General features: G+C 43.6%; 1 protein-coding gene across 10 annotated transcripts in view; it reads right to left on the reverse strand.

The window, feature by feature from the left end:
• FLACC1 (flagellum associated containing coiled-coil domains 1) overlaps positions 1-20,872 on the reverse strand; it is a 238,547-nt gene that overhangs the window by 44,677 nt on the left and 172,998 nt on the right. For 9 of the 10 annotated variants that reach the window (XM_029606249.1, XM_029606250.1, XM_029606255.1 and 6 more), the window contains 3 exons: positions 5,980-6,042; positions 4,929-5,087; positions 4,179-4,268 (listed from right to left, as the gene is read on the reverse strand). In XM_029606249.1, coding sequence (XP_029462109.1) covers positions 4,179-4,268; positions 4,929-5,087; positions 5,980-6,042 — 312 coding nt within the window. The remainder of the gene's footprint in view (positions 1-4,178; positions 4,269-4,928; positions 5,088-5,979; positions 6,043-20,872) is intronic. The other variant, XM_029606257.1, reaches the window with a different exon arrangement.

Consider the following 20,872-nt stretch of genomic DNA (forward strand, 5'->3'; position numbering starts at 1 on the left):
CAAGGAAAATAACACTTCAAGTAGCACAAACCATTCTGGGAACACTTAATTTTGCCTGTCGAGTGATCCCCATGGGCAGAGCATTTATGAGAAGACTGGCAGCCGCAACGGTAGGGATAAAGAAACCGCATCATTATCTGCGGGTATCCAAAGAAATTAGGGATGACTTCAGGATATGGAACGACTTCCTAGACAATTACAACGGCATTTCAGTCATTCAGGACCCCCCTCTGTCTAACCAGGATCTGAGCATACAAACCGACGCATCAGGCGGATGGGGTTTTGGCGCGTTATGTCAAGGGGCATGGTGTGCGGAACCTTGGCCGGAAGAATGGAAAGAGAGGGGATTAACAAAGAATATCACCTTCCTAGAGCTCTTCCCTATATGGGTCACGCTGGTACTGTGGAGTGACAAACTTCAGAACAGACACATAATATTCTGGTGCGACAACCAGGCAGTCGTTCACGTATTGAATGCCCAATCAGCAAAATGCGAGATAGTGGTCAACCTATTGAGAGAGATAGTGTTAGAGGCGCTGCGCAACAACGTAACCTTAAGAGCTAGACACGTCCCGGGGGCTTTAAACGGTGCGGCAGACACGCTATCCCGCGCTAAATGGCATTTATTTCACAAGCAGGTACTGATGGCAGACGAGACAGCAACAATTATGCCGGATCGATTATGGCGAATTGGTCTGCAATAGCAAGGGACCTGCTACAGAGGTCGGTCGCACCGTCAACATGGACCTCGTACTGCCGAAGTTTTGACGCGGTTTCCAGTTTCCTCAGAAAGAACGGATGGACACAGGGACCCGCTAACGAAGAGCTATTAAACAAGTTCATCGTACAAGAGAAAGAAAGCGGAAGATCCCGGAACGCTGTCATCAAGCGCCTGGCGGGAGCAGCATTCTTCTTCAAAGCTTTGGGTTGGGGCGACCCCACAAAATCATTCCTAGCGAAGAAGATGTTGACAGGTTGGGCAAGAAAGATAGGACCAAAAACTGATGACAGGCATCCCATTACACACCACAGGCTGAACAAGCTGTGGGTATCCTTAGCAAAAATGTGCACATCAGAATTTGAGACCAAGTTATTCAGGTTCGCCTTTTCCCTGGCATTTTATGGAGCCTTTAGAGTCAGCAAATTGGTGGCCCGCAACAAAAGAGACGAAGGAGCGAGTGGACTGTTGCTAAAGAACGTCTTGTGCACCACAGAGATCCTCCGCATAACAATAACCAGATCAAAGACTGATCAGCAAGGAAGGGGCTCCACGCTAAGGCTCAATCGAGTTACGGGTTGCAACACCTGCCCAATATTTAATGCCAGAGAATACCTAGCTATTCGACCAGCGGGCCGAAAACACCTGCTCATACATCAAGACGGCTTACCGCTGACAAAATTCCAGCTGATAGTGGTGCTAAAAGCAGCAGCAAACAAATTAAGATGGAACACAGGGAAGTTCAGCTCGCACTCGTTCCGAATAGGGGCGGCTACAAGTGCAGCGCAGGCTGGACTAGACAAAGACACAATAAAGAGGATAGGAAGATGGAGATCTAATGCCGTAGACACCTACGTACGGCTGGACAAGGTGGCAGCTGGACAAGGAGGCTTATAATCGAATTAACCAAAATTATTAATTCTATTTTACAGAGCAACAGAGGGTGCGGCAGACAGCATGGATTATTGGCCACTCGTATGTAAGATGGGCGGCCAAGAGAGCGAGCGAACGACCATACGTACAGCACCTGGGCCTGGCACCACAAGGGTGGATGGTTACATGGATAGGAAAACCCGGCATGCGATGGAAACAATTATTGCCCTTATTACGGCGCCTGAGGGAGGCGAAGGCGGCTCCAGACGTAATAATAATACATCTGGGGGGCAATGATTTGAACTCATCGACATGCAAAAACCTAATCCAATCAGTGAAGGACGATTTGAAACTAATATCAGGATTATACCCAAAGGCAGCGGTGGTGTGGTCAGAAATTATCCAAAGGCCCAAGTGGACAAACTCGAAGTTATGGAATAGAGGTCGAAAGAAAGTGAATAGACAGCTGGAGAGGTGGGCAAGTAAAAGAGGGTCGTATCAGATCAGACACAAGTGGGTGGAAGACAAGTGCCCGGGTTTGTTCAGAGAGGACGGGATACACTTGTCTGACATAGGTTATGACATATTTAACAATATGTTACAGGACGCAACAGAGGCAGGATACATAAGGAAGCAAAAGGCCGCAGCTAGTTAGGTCAGTGGGGGGACGCGAGGCAAGGAGCCACCTACCTCGTGTCTTGGCGGTTACCCGGGCCGGTGGAATATTGAGTAAGGGGTGCCGGCGGCATCACCAGACGGAGTGGGAGCCGTCAGCGCCAGGGGAGGCGCCGTAAAGGCAGGGCGCGTTGAAAAGCGCCAAGGGCGGGGCCCCCGCCGGCGTGAGGTTACGCGGTGGGGGATCCCGGCTAATGGACGCCTGGCTCGGTTTACGGCGGGCGGTCAGAGTCAGCTTATCGTCTCGGGTACACCAGGAATATTATTGCATATGTTAAGCAAATAAAAGCTGCGGCCTTTTTTACGCCAAAGAACAGTTGTAGTGTGTTTTCTGTTACGAATTACTATAACAAGGGTAAGCAAGCGGGGGGTGAGAGGAGGGACAAGAAGGAGGACGACGACGCACGGAGAGTAAGTGGTGGCTGATAACGTTAGTGCTCAACTTAAGCTCTCTCAGGACACTCAGAAAATGCAAGCAAAACAAGCGTGTGCGTATGCATGCACGTAAAAAAAGGCGCGTGTGTTCACGCACAGATGGACGCCCTGGTAGGGGCTCCTTTGCACCTATCTAGGTACCCAATTAGGTGCTAGCTAGGCGCTTAACTAGATGCCCTGCTAGATGCACAACCAAACGCACAACAGGCCGCAGAGTTGGGTGCCCAAGCACGATCTGATGGAGCTGAAGAGGGTAGTCATACAAAAAGCGCATGAAGGTGCCATTGCGGCCTACCATGCAGTGAACCAGCCAAGCCTCAGAGTGGGGCCTAGCCGCAAGGGCTGCTCAACTCTCCAGGCTGACCCATCCCCTGAACAGCACCGGAGGTAGAATGGCTCTTGGATCGCTTGCTGAGCACAGAGACCGGGAGGGTGGAAGAAATCCCTACTCAACTCCCCTTCTCTTCAAAGAATTTTTTTTAACCTTTAACTGAGCTCAGCCCATCCTGGCTGAGTACAAGGACGGTCTCCGGCTACAGGGGGAGAGGGTATGTACCTTCTTCGCCGCACTCGGCTTCCTGCACCCACTTGCCTTTCAGTTGTTAATGTTTTCAGGAATTCTCAGCTGAGGACTATAAGGACTATACGGAATCACCACAGGAGAGCAGGACAAATTAAATTTCCTTCTTCTTTTCTCCTTCTAAACTTTAAAGTGATCCCCATGAGGTAATTGCACATCCACCATCTGCTGGAGATGGAGAATACTGGCAGGCTGATGTCACTGCAGGAGTATATATGCTGTGATGTCAGCTTTGCTCCATCTCCATCTGCTGGTAGAGGTGTATAACCCACTGGTTTTGGATTCACTTGTCTGTACACCAAGAAAGAATACATTATATATTATCTTCTGGAACTTGTAGATGATTGGCTGACACTCTCACTTCTTATTTTAAAGCCCAAGCTCAGAACTGTTTTGAAAACAAGCTGAAAATGTTCTTCTGGCTGGACAAGGACATTTAAACCAAAAGGGTTATGAGCTAGTTTACCTTGGCTAGGACTCCATCCACATTAGTGATGTGCATGTCCTCCCCCCATCGTGGGAAATGGGAGACTTATTGACATAGCTGACCGCTGCAGAATTCAGTGCCCCTGGGAATTCTGCTGTTGGAATACAATGGAAACACCCAATGGTGGTACCAAGCCCTTTTAATTGGCTCTGACACATTGTTTTGCCATACAAGTACTTTCACCTGGCTGGAGAATAAACTGCCTTGAATTTTGAACATAAGAGTTCCCATTTAAACCCAACCACAACACAATTTATGAATTTACACAGGTAACTTAACCTTCTCTATGAGTCGAAGATTTTTCTAAATGCCACAGACCTTTGAAAGTCATGGATACCATAGCTGTCTGGCATACTAAAGTGGAATCCTTTATTATATGGTAGGCCAGGGTATTTCCCGCCCATACTCACCATTCTCTCAAGTTCTTGCTGTGACTGCCGCAAGGCTTTATTCATGCTTATCAATGTTTCATTTTTCTCATCCAGCTGAGTCTGCAAAGACTGAAGTAGACGAGTGAACACAATACTGTATGTGAAAAAAAAATCGCACTTTTATACTATATTAGTATTACTGTTAGCTGGACAATACCCAAGATTTAAATATTTCTCCCTGCTTTCTGACTCAGTTTTGTCTGGGCAGACAAAATGTAACCAGGTAAAAAGAGACGGTGCTGGGAGTGTCCCTAGGGTGCACTTTCACTTTGTCTGGCAGCATCGATACCCGCAAAGTTAGTCGGATAATACCTATCCTAAAATTATCCGGATAATTTTCTCTGGGTATATTCAGCAGAACTCTTACCCTGGTAAGACTCATTGAATATCCAGTTAAAGTTATCCACGTAACTTTATCCGGATAACTTTCCCGCTCACTGGCTTACTCAATTTGGACCTTCTACAAATACGCAATGCCCTGGTAACTAAGTACACCCTAAAATATTAGGGTCCCGACTGACACTACTGGGACTGCTGGGTAGTCCTTGCTATGGACAGAATTGGCAGCACAAAGCATCAAATCAATAAAGCAACCTAATTCCAGATGTTTCTTGCCCAAAAATGCTCTCTACACAGGAGGGCAACATATTGAATTAGGTCCCAGGTCATTTTAAATTAATTAGTAAGTTCTTATTTTATTATTTCAGAAAACGTAAACATATTTCTAACCTTTAATGGCTCGGACTTTTCTCTCAGACACTTTTTCTCTCTCATTTTACTCAGTATCAGGTCCTTTTCTGACTTTGTCCCTGCTGTGTCATCTATCTTTTTCTGTTGCTTCTTTCTTTTTCTTCTCAATTTCATTTCTTCCTCTTGTTCCTCGATCTCCTACAGAAGTGTACTGTAGTTATATTTATTTCTCCCTCACCTTTGTCTCTCTCTCTCTCTCTCATATGGCTTCAAGTATCCTGTATTTTTCTAGAGCCTCTGACATGTTCAGCACACAAGACTCCACTTAATATATACTGTATCTTCAGCAAAATCAGATAGCCAGCAACATTTTAATCTATGCCCAACAGAGTCCTTTTTTTTTTTTTGCTCCATTTCTCCTCTTGCTTTCTTCTGCTTGACACTCCATCCTCCTCATCCTTCCCATTTACTCCTGTTCTCTCTCCCTTTTTCTATCCTTCCCTCTCTCTTTCTCCTATTTTCCAACCTCTCTTCCTACTCTGATCTTCTCCTATTTCCTGTTTGTACTACTTCTCTGTCTACTGTTTCTCCCCTCCTTTCCTCCCCTTCTGCTTCCTTCTTTTTCCCCTTACCTCCTGCTCTCTCCCATTTCCTTTTTCTCTCTCCTTTTTTTACTCTGTCATTCCCTTCTTTCCTCTTGCTCCCTTCACTTCTTTTCTCTCCTTTCTTCCTATTGCACATTTTTCTTCCATTTCTCTTCTCGACCACTCTCCTCTCTTCCCCTTTCCATCTTCTTCTTTTACTCTTTCTCCTCTTATCCTGCCTCTCCCCCCATGCAGTGCCAGTGGCTCAGGGATGTGGAAGATTCATGCACCAGTGCATTCACTGACCAGTTCTTCTTGGGTTGGAGGGGGAAGGATTAGTCTGTGCACCTTGCAGCACTAACTGGCCACAATCCTTCCCAGATCAGGGAAAATAGGACATTCAATTGCGAGGAGAAATCCAGGGACACCTTAAGGAACAGGAAGAGAGACTGCTCCAAAATTGGAGACAAATCTGAGATACTTGGTAGTCTAATGCTTACAATTACCTTCATTAACTTTGCTTTCCGCTTTGTTTCATCAAGTGTATTCATATATTCATTCCAAAGCTCCTGCATATGACAAAGAAATTTAAAATTTGTAGCAGCAATGCTGGTGACATCAGACTTTATCAAATCAAAGATTCAATGAAATGGGCAAACAAATTCTAAAGCCTCAATGTCATCAAACTGTATTTTTTAAATATTTCTTTGGGAGTGATTTATTAAGTTGTGATAGGGCTATAACTGAAGATAGACTGGATTAAATAATCTATATAAATAAAAATGTAAATGTTCGTTTGTTCAAAATCTTAAATCTCCAAAAGGTCTTCACCGATTGTTTTGAAATTTTGACACAACGTTGCACTTGAATACGCGCGTGTTTTTATATACCTATATTATATAGATGTCACACCTGTGAGAGGTAAAAACATGCTTTTTTGGAAAAACAGCTCCATCTGTTGGATGTAAAAGCAACAAATGAGCTCTGACCGACGGACTGCAAATGTGCAGTAGAGAGCAGCTCTACCGCGCATGTGCGGACCATAGAGCTCTCGCTACGTGCTGGATGTCACACAGGGGAGGAGGAAAGGGCAGACGAGTCGCCGCTCTAAGAAATGGCTTAGTCCGTTCCTCTGCCACTGGGGAAGGGGGGGAGTAGGGATTGCCGGACAGTTACACACAGGAGGAGGAAAGGGTAGAAGAGTCACCGAGCCAGTCCGTCCACCACCGGGGAAGGGGGGGGGGGGGGGGAGGGAGTTGGGATGGCCAGAGCAGAGGAAATGCAGTAGAAAGCGGCTGTGAAGAGATCACAAGCAGCTGCAGCCTGCAGCAGCCAAAGCGCAAAGAGCTGAACAGAGAACAGCTCGCTCTCCTCCCCCGCCTCCTGAGTCCCGCAGATAAGGAGAAGCCAAATAAATATCCCGCAACTGCAGGGGGGGAGGGGGCAGGCAGTGCTGTCAAGCCGCCCGTGGGTCTCAGCCACCATGGGAAGAGTTTACATGGGCATCGCTCCACCCCCACTCCCAGCAAAGCTAGAGTCGTCAAACCAGACAATCTCTATATCTGCACAGACAATGGAACAACAAAAAATATTGTATATCCACAAGCATTGTGAAATTAAACATATTACAAATGTGCGCTTTCTCTTTTCTTTCTTTTCCATTTAACCAGACTGAGCCACAGCAACGCATGGCTGGGTACAGCTAGTAAATAATAAAGAGACTAACTCAGCAAAAATGGAGCACAAGTGAAAAACAGGCATTTCTGTGAGAAACATGAGCAATAACCCTGAAGAAACTGAAACAGTGGCTTTACAAATTTACCCCTTCAGCCCAAGGCCAGAAGCCAGTGTAGAGAAAAGTATATCTCAGATAAGACACTTGGCAACCTTTAACATTAGCCATAGTTTTAGAGAAGAGTCAGTACTTTTCCATCCTTAATATGGGAAGTCCCGAAAAAGAAAACAATAGGAAAGCACTTTGCTATCAGTGACTGTATATAACAAAGCTGTATGCCATGTAACATTTGAGTAGAGTCTGGGGCAAGTCATTATTGGAACTGTCTCAATCTACTCCCAAGAACTGACTATTTCTCGCATTCTTAACTGCCTCTTATTTCCTACTTTTACTTAATAAAGATAATTGCTTAGTTACAAGACTGAGAAATTTCTTTACCAGTCATACAACCCGAGAGGAAAGTCTACCTGGGGATACCAGCTGAACATTCTGGCGAGCCAGCCAGGAGAGCTGTAAGCCAGGAGCACTGTATGGATATCCCCAGGATAACTCAGGCAACTTAACTTGGACCCTGATAAACACCACTGATGTGAATACAGGCAAGAGACTGAACTTGTACCTGCCATTACAGACTTGTTTTAACCTTTTATATTTTTGTGTTAACTTTAGGTGTGTTTATCATAAGTTTTGTTGTTCTTTTTATTATTTTAAAGATTCATAATTTTTTCTGCTGATAAGGATGCGACAGTTTTGTAAGAAAACTTTCACCTCCACCCCCGAGGCTCATCAGTCTAAGCCCATAGCGCAGATGACAAGCCATCATCGTCCTAGTGAGAAGCAAATTTATGTGTGTCATAACAGGTGGCCTGCATGGGCTACAAATGACGCTTCTCTTATTTGGCCAGTAGAGAGCTCATTTGAAGATAGTCATCTCTCCCAGATTATGACATTTATTCAGCATAAATATTCAGATAATTATTTAAAATTGAATTATCATAGGCAAGTATATAGTTGGTTTATTGTGACTAAGAATTCTAACAATGCATGCCAGCCCCGAGATACTCACTCTAATAAGGAGATTCCTGCTGTTTCCCCTCCTTCCCATGCTGCAGCCTACCCCGCTGTTCAGACCCAGGCAAAATCTTATGAGCCTGCTTTAACAGCTCCAAAGCAGTCTGATCCTAAATTAGAACTGGAAGTTAAGACTGATGAGTCCTCCTGAACTGCAGGGAACACCAGGGCTGAGAAAGAGGAGTATCATGAACAGGATATAGAGAAAAGACAGAAATCTCAGGACAGGTGTTTAAAGAAACTAAATAAAAGGATTGAAGAATATTATGAGACAATGGCAGAGTATCTTAGTACTCCTGTGGCACTTCGTACTAGATCTATATAAAATGCAAAGCAGATAATACATGCTAAATTTTATGTAAATAAAATAATGCAGCTGACTTAGAAATCTTTCAGTCACATTATTTTAGCTACGCCTTTTCAGAAAATGTTATTTTGGCACAGGTGTACTTGGACATAATGCGGGTCCTGATGCTCCAGTGCTTGAATTAAGGGATCTTACTAGACTCCCTACCCATTGTGGGGCTGCCATTTGAAGCAGCCTTGAAAAAAAAAATGTTTAAAAATAAAGGGACGATGCTCCATCCCCCTCCCTATTAAATCAAATACTGCACGGTCCTGTAAACAACCCCCTTTTAATAAACTGCACCAACCCCAAGATCTGCCTCCCAGCCCCTCTCTTTCCACTAACTGGTAACTCTGGTAGAGTCTCCCCTAAACATTTCTCTGGTGGTCCAGTATCCCCACCACAGACCTCCCAAAATCCCACCACCACCTTTAAAAAGCTTACTGGTGATCAGAGGAGGGCACAGGGTGCCCCCTAGTCCCAGGCCCAGTTGGCATCATTTTTCAAAATGGTGCTGACCAGCTTTTGCCCCTATCATGCAGTGGGGCAAAGGCCTGTTGGCACCATTTTGGAATATGATGCCAACAGGGTCCAGGGTTAGGGGGGCTCTGGGTTGGTGGCACTAGATCAGGGAAATTTGGGGGGGGGGGGGGTTAGACCCTACCAGGGTTACCATTTAATGGAAAGGGGGTGTCTTGGGGGGCGGGAGGAGATCTTGGGGTTGGGGGGGTTTATTAAGGGAGAGAGTGCTGTATAGGATTGGGGGATATTTTATTTAATTTAATGGGGAGGGGTTTGGGAAGGGATGGGGCATCACCACATGGTTGACTTTATTTTAAAACTTTTTTGCGGGGCCAACTCAAATGGTGGCCCCAGGGTGGGTAAGAACCCTGATGGGTTTTTTTTAAAAACTCTTTTGGGGGCGGTTCATGTCGGGCCGCATGCCTCTTTAAAACTATAATGGCCCCGTGCATTGGGAGCCACCATTATGCATTATGCAAGACAATAGAACGTGGCGTTACTGCCAAGATATCTTGTTGGGGAGGGACCATCCCCCCCATGATAATTGGCACCTCCTGCGATTAAGGATCACATCTTAGTAAATCTAGGCCTTTATTTTTTTATTGCCAATTACTAGAATATTTGTAAATTTAGGTGGCAATTGTTTAACTACCCACATTGGTGAAAAGTTCATGAGCATTTTGTACCCATCGGCTTTGCACCAGTTTTCAAAGTGAAAGTACCTGCATAATTTCACTTTGAAAATCATCTCCTAAAACTACCCACACACCTTTTAATCTGCTATTTTGTGTGGGTACTTTTCCTGGCAAAATAATACACACATATTTTTCAAAATTCAAAAGTATGTATTAAGTGCAAAACCCTCCCAAACCCCTTTCCCTGAAATGCTTCTTCTCACTGTGGATACAATGCTGCATACAGTGTCTGGACGCATCTTGCATTTGCCTGCCCATTTCTGCAAGAAAAGCTCTAGTACCGGTGGAAATTGCTTTCAAAATAACCCTCTTTGGAGGCAATTTTCAAAGTCAGTAGGAAATTTTCAAACAAAACTATGGGCCTGATTTTAAAAAACATTTGCTCTAATAAAATTGGATTTTACTCTAGTAAATGCATTTTACTTGAGTAAGTTGGGTTTTGGAAATTGCTACAATATATGCCATAGGATTTACTCACGTAAGTGCACTTTACTTGAGTAAATGGCTTTTGAAAATTGCTACAAAAGTAGTAACATTTATGCGTGTAGCTCCTTTTGAAAATTACCCCCTATGTGTGTGGTTTTTCTTTTTGAAAATTCATTTAAGCAGGTACATGGGGTATAAAAGTCCCCTCAGACTTTGTACTTTTTTTTTTCTCTAGGCAGAGGAAAATGGGAATAATACAAGCATAGATTTTAAAATGCCATTCCGGATGAATACTTTACTCCCCTGACTTAGACACACCCCCTAGGACTGTCCCTTTTCAATGCAATAAAAGTACACGTATTCTGAACCCCGCATGCACCATTTTAGCCATTCTGAGGGGGCAATTTCCAGACAAGCCAATTTACTTGGATAACTTGCTTTGAACCTAATATTAAAAAACTATAAAAGATGGTCACCACTATAGCTGGATAAGTCACTTATCTGATTAAATAGATAGCTGGATAATTCGGGGCAGGGAATGGGCAGATCAGGGCGATGCTATTTATCTGGCTAACCTAGCTGATAAGTAGGCAATATTTGAACTTATCTGGTTATGTTATCTGACTAAGTAACAGCAAATATGGGGATATATAATAATATAGCCATGCTGCTGAATATCCCATGTAAGTTAGCTGGATAAGTCTAACTTTCAATATCTACCCCTTTAAAAATTAAAGAGTTTATTTTTAAACAGGCAGAACAGTGAAACTAAAAGATTTTAAATACAACTTGTGTCATGCTCCAGGGGATGTGAGCCCTTGGGCTGCTGCTAGGTTGACCAGGCCCTAGCAGATGGCAGCTGAAACATCTGGCTGGCTCGATCCTCCTTGGGTTGAGCTGACTGGTTCTGGCGGCAGGCAGAACTTTTCTGGCAGGGTGCAAGGAACAAGGAGTCAGATAGGACCATGGCGGGCTGGCATCATGGCCAATGGAGTTCAGATAGCACAAAGAACAGGCAAGGGTCATGGCTAGCAGAGAACAAACAAGGCCATTGTCCAGGCAGGGTTCAAGATAGGCAGAGATCAAGCAAAGTCTGTGTCCAGGAAGAGGTCAAGGCAGGCAAACATCATGTAAGGTCAGTGTCCAGACAGGGGTCAAGGCAGGCAGAGAACAAGCAAGGTTAGAAGACAGTCTCTGGGTCAGCAATAGAACATCAGTCTGAGGAAAGGCTAACATGAAGGCAAGGTGAAGCAGAACAGGAGAACAAGGCAGGATGGAGAGGCAAGACAGGGTAGGAACAAAGCAAAACAGGAACACGGCAAAGCAAAACTGGACAAAGCAGGAACACAGCAAGGCAAGGCTGGGCAAAAGAGGAACATGGCATGGCAAGGCTGGACATAGCAGGAACAGTAAAAACATAGCACCAACATCTAGTGCAGGAGGTCCTGATGCTGTGGTGCTGGCTGGTTACAGAGGACTTCCTTATATACCAAGACAGGATGTGATATCATAAGCCAGCACCCCAAGAAGTCCTGGTTACAAGGTCTATAAGAAGAGTTCCTGATACATGGCCCTTGGATATTGCACAGTGGGACGCTATGCTGAAAACGCTTGGAGATAAAGGGCATTACAACTTCATTACAGCTGGTAGGGAAAAAGAAAAGGAATTTCACAGTAATATGGTGAAATTTATACTTACCATTAATTTCTTTTCCTTTAGTCCTACCAGACCTGTCCAGAAGTTTTTCCCTACTGCCGGAGAAAAACTTTAAGTTGCCTCTACTTTCTATTAAATGCGGAGCAACAAGACACGGAGCCAGTATTTATTTAATTTATATTCCACCTTTCAGGCACTTCAAACCAGATTGCATTCAAGTGCTGTAGGTATTTCATGAACAAGCCTTCAATAAGCACTACAAAGGGGGCTTCCAAATGACTATAACCAACTCCTTTCATCTTTCACTTCTCTTTTTTTTCCCTACACTTTTTAAATTAATTAAACCTGTTGTAAAACCACGGCAGTCATCCCCACCAATCATGGGACACTGTCCTAACCTGAGAGCCACATTCTTCTTGGGTAGGACCTGGATTGGTCTAATAGGAGTAAAGGAAAAGACATTAATGGTAAGTATACATTTCACCTTTCTCAGCTTCCCTACCAAACCATTCTATATCAGTGGGATGTACCCAGCCTCCCTTATACTAGGTAAGAGGAAGCCAATGCAGCTTTCAGAATTCCTGTGCCAAAGGTGGCCTCCCTCATGGCCTGTAATATAATGCTTGGAAAAGGAATGAAAAGAAGACCACACTGCCACTCTCCTCTGAGGACACTACCATGCATTCTGTGTGCATAAAAAGTAAGCATAAAGTGCAACCAGAACTATCCCTTACTGATTATTATTATTTATTAATTTAATGAATCACATTTCTTACATAGTATATCCATGAGATGTACATAATCAAAAATAGTCATACTATAGATTAAAGCTAATAGTAAAGAGAAACAATTTAAATTTAGGATTTAAAACTAAAATAAAAATTAAATTTCAGAATCTTAAAAAAAAAAAGAGAAAATAAAATGAAAATAAAACAGATAACAAACAATAGTAATTATAGCAAATAACCTTAAAAACACGTATAAAAATAAGAAAAACAAACACTCTTAAGATCAGAAAACAATCCTGGAAGGCCTTTTTGAAAAGGAAGGTTTTAAGGGACTTCCTAAATTTAACATAGCTTTTTTACAAGGCGTAATGCCAAAGGAAAAGTATTCCAAAGACTGGCAGCCAAATAAGAAAAACAGATTTTATGAGTATGTTCCAGTTTTAACAACTTAGGTGAAGAAAGAATTAATAGCTCTTGTTGCGAGAAACCCAATGTGTATAGGCAGGTATGGGATAAGAAGACTGGATAAATATGATGGAGTACCCCAGCGGAAAGCTTTGAAAGTTAAACAGTCAATCTTGAATTCAATCATGCAAAAAAAATGGGAGCCAATGAAGTTCAATAAGAAGTGGTGTGATGTGATCACATTTTTTCTTAACAAAAATTATTTTCGTTGCTGTGTTCCTTACTGTGTGAAGTCTGTGAACCTGGTTGGAAGAAAGGCCATGTAGCATGGCATTACAATAGTCTAACCTGTTGAGTATAAAAGAATAAGTGAGCACCTTCAACTCATTAATATCTAAAAATGGTCTGAGTCTTCTGAAGAATCGTAAGAAAAAGTAAAAACACTATAGTAGAAACATATGAAGAAAATTTGAGTGAAGAATCTAGTTGAAACTCTAAAGAAGTAACTATATTCTTCAGAGGTATTGGAGTTCCAGCCATGATAGGAGTAGGTAAGTCCAAGGAAATGCTATTTCTAATGAATCAAATGGCCTCAGATTTTTCAGGATTAACTTTAAGTTTAGAGGACTGAAGCCAAGTGGCTATCTCAGAGAAGCAATGATTGAATTTAGTAAGAGAGCCACCCCTTTTTTAAATCAATACCAGCAAGAACCTGAACATCATCTGCATAAATATAGCTGCTGAAACCAATACTTTGTATCAATGTAGCAAATGGGGAAAGAAATAAATTGAAAAGAGTAGGAGGAAGGGCAGAGCCCTGGGGGTAAGAACATAAGAACATGCCATACTGGGTCAGACCAAGGGTCCATCAAGCCCAGCATCCTGTCTCCAACAGTGGCCACTTCAACAGTGGCCAATCCACACAAAAACTAAGTCTATGCCATGTTACTGTTGCTAGTAATAGCAGTGTCTATTTTCTAAGCCAACGTAATTAATAGCAGGTAATTGACTTCTTCTCCAAGAACTTATCCAATCCTTTTTTAAACCCAGCTACACTACCCTATAAGTGAGTGAGTGACTAGAAGAAGTCAAATTTCAATGTATTTGGATTTGATATACGTGAAGATATAGCCTCTCTGATTAATTTTCAAATAGTGGTCTTAGAAGTTACTTCACCTTTTCTTTGCCAATAAAATAACACAAATAACTTATCCAATTTGCAGAAGGAGTTAATGACATTCAACTATTTCAACAACATTCATCAAAAATTGAGAAAATGGAGAGAATATTCTATCCACAACAATCCTTCTTCTGAAACACTGGGAACAAGATAAGATCATCAGCAGAAAGAAAGTTCCTGGATGGATGGTCACTTTCTTTATAAAGAAGACCAGAAAAGGATCACTGCAATAAAGATCATGAATTTCTGAAACCCATTTCACTGAACATATCACTACTAGAAACACCACCATTAATGTCAAAGCCATGAGAGAAGTTGAACACAAAGGTTCAATAGAGATCTGTCATTGCCCTGAGAGCCAAATTAAACTCCCAAGGAGGCACCACTGGATGAAATGGAGGCCTAATGTATTTAAATGTTCTGAGAAATCAAGATATATCCACATGAGAAATTGAGGAAACCCCTTGAATCCTTCCCTGAAAATACACTATAGAACTGAAATTCAAACTGAACCTCAAGTCTCTTCTGAAGCAGTGGAAAGATCTCAGGAACTGATGCCTTTCTGGGACAAACAGCTTCCACTTGGCACCATGCCTTAAAAACCTTCCATATCCTAAAATAGAATAATGAAGTAGAAGACTTTCAGGCATTCAGAAGAGTCCCTGTCACAGAGGAAGAAAAACCTCTCTTCCTCAGATTTGCCCTCTCAAGGGCCAAGCCATACTCAAGAACCAAATGGGATGCTCCATAATTACCAGGCCTTGCTGCAACAGACCCCTTCCTTGAAGAAGCCTCAATGAGTCACCTACTTTTTGTATCAGGTCAGCATATCATGGACACCTCAGCTAGTCTAGCACTACCAGAATGACTTGCCTATATATTTATTTATTTATTTATTTATTTAACATTTTTATATACCGAACTTCATGACAAGCTTCATATCAGACCGGTTTACATGGAACTTAGGGATTAACTAAACATAACCATATAACAGGAAGGCTGAGGCGCAGTTACAAATAACAGGGAGAAAGAACTTGGGGGCTAGGGTAGCCTGGAAATAAAAGGACAGAAAAAACTAGAGGATGAGAATGTATGTCTATGCTGTGGCTGGACCGGGCATTTAGCCAATTGGGCTGAGACTGAACGAGAGTACTGTTGAAATATTAGAACTTAAGGGTAGGCTTGGAGGAAAAACCAAGTCTTGAGTTTTTTTCGGAAGGTTAGCAGGCAGGGTTCCAGTCTTAGATCAGTCGGCAGGTTGTTCCAGATGGTGGGGCCCGCTGAGGAGAATGCTCGTTCTTTGGTGGAGGTTAGACAAGTGGATTTAGTTGGGGGGACTTGAAGGGTTCCTTTGTGTGCCTCTCTGATGGGTCTTGCAGATGTGTATAGTTTGAATGGGAACTGAAAGTCTAGAGGTAGTTGGTTGTGGATGGATTTGTGGATTATGGTGAGTGCTTTGTGCAAGATTCTGTATTTAATAGGCAGCTAGTGTAGGTTTCTAAGTATAGGAGTGATATGAGTTCTCCGGTTGGTGTTGGTTAAGATCCTGGCTGCTGAGTTCTGGAGCATCTGTAGAGGTTTGGTGGCAGAGATCGGGAGTCCTAAGAGGAGAGCGTTACAATAGTCCGTTTTGGAGAACAGTGTTGACTGGAGGACAGTTCTGAAGTCCTGATTATCTGCTGAATTATTCTGTCCTCTAGAGACCACAGAGGAAAACTGTAGGTAAGACTGCCTAATGACCACAACTGACCTAAGACATTTATCCCGTTGCAGCCCACAACCCTTCTTCTCCAGAAGAAGAGGGTCAGGTCTTGGCATTTTCCCTAGTAGCCATCGGATCAATCAGCAGCCGGCCTTATTATTTTGAAAGGAGATTGAAGGCCTCTTCTCCCAGTTCTTGCTCTCCTGAGTCCAGATTACACTTGCTTACGGGCCGATTCAGTAAAGTTCACAGGAGAGCAGGCGAACGCCCGCTCTCCCGGCGCGCGCACAGGCCACTCGCCTGTGCGTGCGATACAGTATTCAAATTAGGCCCGGCGGTAGAAACGGGCAAAAGGAGCACTGGCTGTCAGCGGGTTTGACAGCAGACGCTCAATTTTGCCTGTGTCGGTTCTCGAGCCCGCTGACAGCCTCGGGCTCAGAAACCGGACACCGGCAAAATTGAGTGTCCGGTTTTTGACCCGACAGCCGCCAGCCGAATTCAAATTTATTTATTTATTTTTACTTTTTTTACCCTTCGGGACCTCCGACTTAATATCGCCATGATATTAAGTCGGAGGGTGCACAGAAAAGCAGTTTTTACTGCTTTTCTGTGCACTTTCCCGGTGCCCGAAGAAATTAGCGCCTACCTTTGGGTAGGCGCTAATTTCTGAAAGTAAAATATGCGGCTTGGCTGCACATTTTACTTTCTGTATCGCGCAGGAATACCTAATAGGGCCATCAACATGCATTTGCATGTTGAGGGGGCTATTAGGTTCGGTGGGTTGGATGCGCGTTTTCCGCCCCTTACTGAATAAGGGGTAAAGGAAAATGTGCGTCCAATAGCAGGTTAACAGTATCGGCCCATTAGATAGTCCGCCTGAATGTTCCCCAACCCACAATGTGGGAAGCTAAAATGGCTGAGATATGACCTTCTGCCCATGTCATTAACAGAATTGCCTCTTGCCCCACCCGAGAACTTCTTGTTTCCCCCCTGTCTGTTGATGTATGCCACTTCCATGGTATTGTCTGGCATTATATTGACAGCCTTCCATTGCAGCAACTGCCAGAAGTGACACTGAAGCACCCTGGCTTCCAACAGATTTATCAACTAGACTGCTTCTACAGGGGACCACAGCCCTGTCCTACCTGCGCCAGACAATGCACCCCCCCCCCCCCCCAGTCCTGAAAACTGGCATTTGTGGTGATGAGAATCCAACTGGGAGGATCTACTGTAGATCCAGTCCCCTCTGGGCATACTCCATGGGCAGTCACAACTCCAAACTATCTGTCTTCTCAGATCGATGAGAAGGAATGATCATAGCCCTGTGATAACAGAGCCTTCTGAAGAGGATACATGTGAGTTTGAGCCCAAGGCAACTTTCTATGGATTCCAACTCTTGCAGGTATGGCCATGTTCATGAACTCATGTCTTCCTGAAGCTGTTGAATCTGAGTGGCTGAGAAGGAAACCAGTGAACTTTTGGACAGATTTACTATCCACCATAACAACTGCAAAACCTGCACCACTATGTTGAAAGCCTCTCCTGTTCTAACTTGACTCTTATCAACTAGTTGTCCAAAGAAGGATTCACAAACAACTTCCCTTTGTGAAAAAAGGCTGCCACATAATCAGGAGTTTGGTGAACATTCTCAGAGCCTTGTCCAGGCCAAACAGAAGTGCGTGAAACCAAAAATGCTTGCCTATCACTTCAAATCTGATGAGCCTTCCTTAGGGGATGTGAAAATAAGCTTCTGTGAGATCAAGCAAGGTCAAGAACTCTCTTTGCTTGACTGCCACAATAACTGCCCAAAGCATTCCTATGTGAAAATGCAGAACAACCAAAAATCTATTGATCCCCTTAAGGTCCAGAATTGGTCTGAATGCGCCTTCCTTCTTTGGCACTACAAAATAGACTGAATGCCACCTAGCACTCTTTCTGCCTCCAGAAACAAAACCATGGCTTCCTTTAAAAATTAAGCAGTTTAGAATAACTAGCACCGCTCTCCTTCTTGACCACTGGACAAAGCAATTCTGCACTTGATTACCTCCAGAACCCAGTGATCTGAGGTAATGTGTATCTGTTCTTGGAAACACCTCCTGAGATGGCCTCCTAATTAGAGTATTCCTAAGTGGATCCCAGACCTTTATTGTGGAGATAGGGCACCAGTGGTGTTAGCTGAACCTCCATCTCAACAATTTGTAGGCCCCTCGAAAAGAGTGGTCTCTACTGAAGCACTTTGACCTCTAACCAAGGAAAGGCTTCCCTGGTCCGTATTGCTTGGCATCTCTCCATGACAAAGTCTTGGAGGTCCCTCAACTTTTGTCCTCTGGCAACCTCACAGCTTTAGACTCCCCATATCCTTTACTAGTTTCTCCAAGCCTTCACCAAACAACAAAGATCCCTTAAAGAATAGCTTGCAAAGCTGAGAATCCATCCAGTGGTGGAGCCAAAGCACTCTAAAAGCAGCCCTCAGCATGGCCTTAACTGATGCTCTAATTAAATCATAGAGAGACCTACTTGAAGTCCACCCCTGAACTTCATGAGTGCCAGCTACTCCTGAGTCAGGTGCGAACTTCTCTTTGGAATAGCATGAACCCTGCTGAATCCAAATCAGCATAGCCCTGGCCACCAGTCCACAACGGACCGAGGATTTAAAGACTGAACTCAAAATCTCAAAGGACCATTTCAGCAGAATTTCTAACTTATAAACCTGAGGGTCCCTTAGAAATGTATTCTCCTATCACAGGAATTATAGTATTTCAGGAACTGCTGTAACCAATGCATCCACCATAGGGAGATGAAAAGTCCTCCTCAACAACTTCTTTGGGAGAATATAGATCTTAGTCATGGATCGTGCAACCTTCACTGTCACTATGTCTTTAATGGCTTGGGGAAGAGGAAAGAAATTTAAAGGCTTCCTGATCCCTGTCAAGATAGTCAGCTGGAGGTAAAAGCTATGGAGGATCCTATCTGAAATGCCCAGTGTTGCAACCACCTGTGCAATGAGGGTTTGCAACTCTTCCTTGTGGAACAGACTTCACCTTCCTCCAAATACCCAGAATCAGTCTAACTTAATTTCCTCAAGCCTTCATCCTGTGAATCCTATCCTGAGAACACAGGCCCCTGGGAAATATCTATAAGGCTTCCCTTAACATCTTAAGGGCAAGCTCCTGATCTGAGGGCCTCTCCTCTCTGGCCAAAGCAATTTCTGCTGAAATTGAAGGAGAAGGCCCAGCCGCCTGCAGAATGGAGTAATATGCTCTATGCAGTGGTAACACAAAATCTACCAAGAAGGGCTTCAGAACTTTCCTGAAGAGCAGGACACAAAACTGCTAAGAGGTCTATTGACACTGCCTCAGCATGCACCCCAAGGCTTTCCTGCCCCATATTGATTTGCAACAAGATGGCAGATTTTCCTGTCAGGGTTTAGGATGCATCATCAAAATCAACGTAATAGGAGGGGTGGAGTCAAGATGGCGACTTGGTAAGACACATGAACCCTCGCTCCGGCGTTTTTTCTTTGACAATTGAATTTCCTAACAGAAATGGCTCCGAAACGTAAAGGGAAGTTAAGAAGTTACCCCTCGACTTCTACGCTACCTCCGGGGCAGAAAACAATCGAACAGTGTGTAGTTAAACCGGCGGTTTTGGGTATGGTGAGTCCGGCTGCTGTGACACAGGAAGGAGACTGTGATCCAGCCTCGGAAGGAACATCTCTAAGCCCATTGGATGAGCGTCTACCTCCGGCTGTGAGGGCAGCCTCGACGCCCCGCCCGACTGGGAACCCGGAGTTGGTGTACCGAGAGAATCGGGTTGAGGGGGTTGCGTCGGCGGAGGAGCTCTCACAGTCCTCTGTGGGAAGCGGAGAGTTATGCACCGGAGGAGGAGAACTAAACAGATGGGAAGGACGGGTCTTGGAAGGAGGAGGTGAGAGATCTGACACAAGAACCCCTGTTAGTGCTGGTGAATTTTTAACATCGCCAAAACCGGAGGTAGTAACACTAGACTCGCTGTGGTCATTAACATCTGCAATAGCAAAGTCTTTGGTGGATTGCTCAAGTAAAATTAATTATTTATCAACACAAATAGAGTCATTAAACAAGAATACTGAGTTAAACAAACAGGAAGTGGCAGGAAAATTCCTTAATGTTGAAACTGATATCCAACAAGTGAAAAAAGTTCAGTCAACTTTAATACAAGACTGTGGGGCCATTAATCGAAAAATTGAAAATATCGAAAATGCCATGAGGCATTTGAATTTAAGAATACTGAACTTTCCCAGGGTGATAGGGGAAATTCCACGTTTAACAGTTAAAAGATACTTCAATGAAGTACTAGAAATTCCCTTTGAAAAATCCCCGCCCCTGGACAAAGTTTATTTTCTGCCGGTGCGGAATAAACAACAAAGAGTGTCAAATGATAATGTCAACTTAACAGACTTTCTGGAATCGTCCTCTTATGAAGTAGCAGAAAGGATAACTCTGCTAATCTCATTTTTCAATGAGAAAGACTTAGGAGATGTAATGCGGGCGTATTTTAAGAAAGCTAATTCTGAATTTATGGGCTCCCGTATGAGCATTTTTCCAGATTTAACAAAAACGACTCAACTGAAAAGAAATAATTTCTTGCTTTGAAACAAGAGACTCTGGAAGTGGGGGCATCTTTCTTTTTACGCTTCCCTTGTAAATGTATTATAAAGTTCAATAGTGATACATATGTATTTTTTCAACCAGAGCAATTGAAAAGCTTTGTTGAAGCAAAGGAAGTCCTGAAGCAATTGAGTATTAGTGGCGATAATCCCTACAGAAAATGTAACCGGTAGAATGAGTTGTCTTTTTTCTTTCTATGTGAAATTTTTCCTTTATCTCCTTTAATGTGCAGATACTCCACCCCCTATTTTGTGATCTAACGGATAGACAGAGGATTGAGAAT

The sequence above is a fragment of the Rhinatrema bivittatum genome, chromosome 6 (assembly GCF_901001135.1).
Source record: "Rhinatrema bivittatum chromosome 6, aRhiBiv1.1, whole genome shotgun sequence".
Lineage (NCBI taxonomy): Eukaryota > Metazoa > Chordata > Amphibia > Gymnophiona > Rhinatrematidae > Rhinatrema > Rhinatrema bivittatum.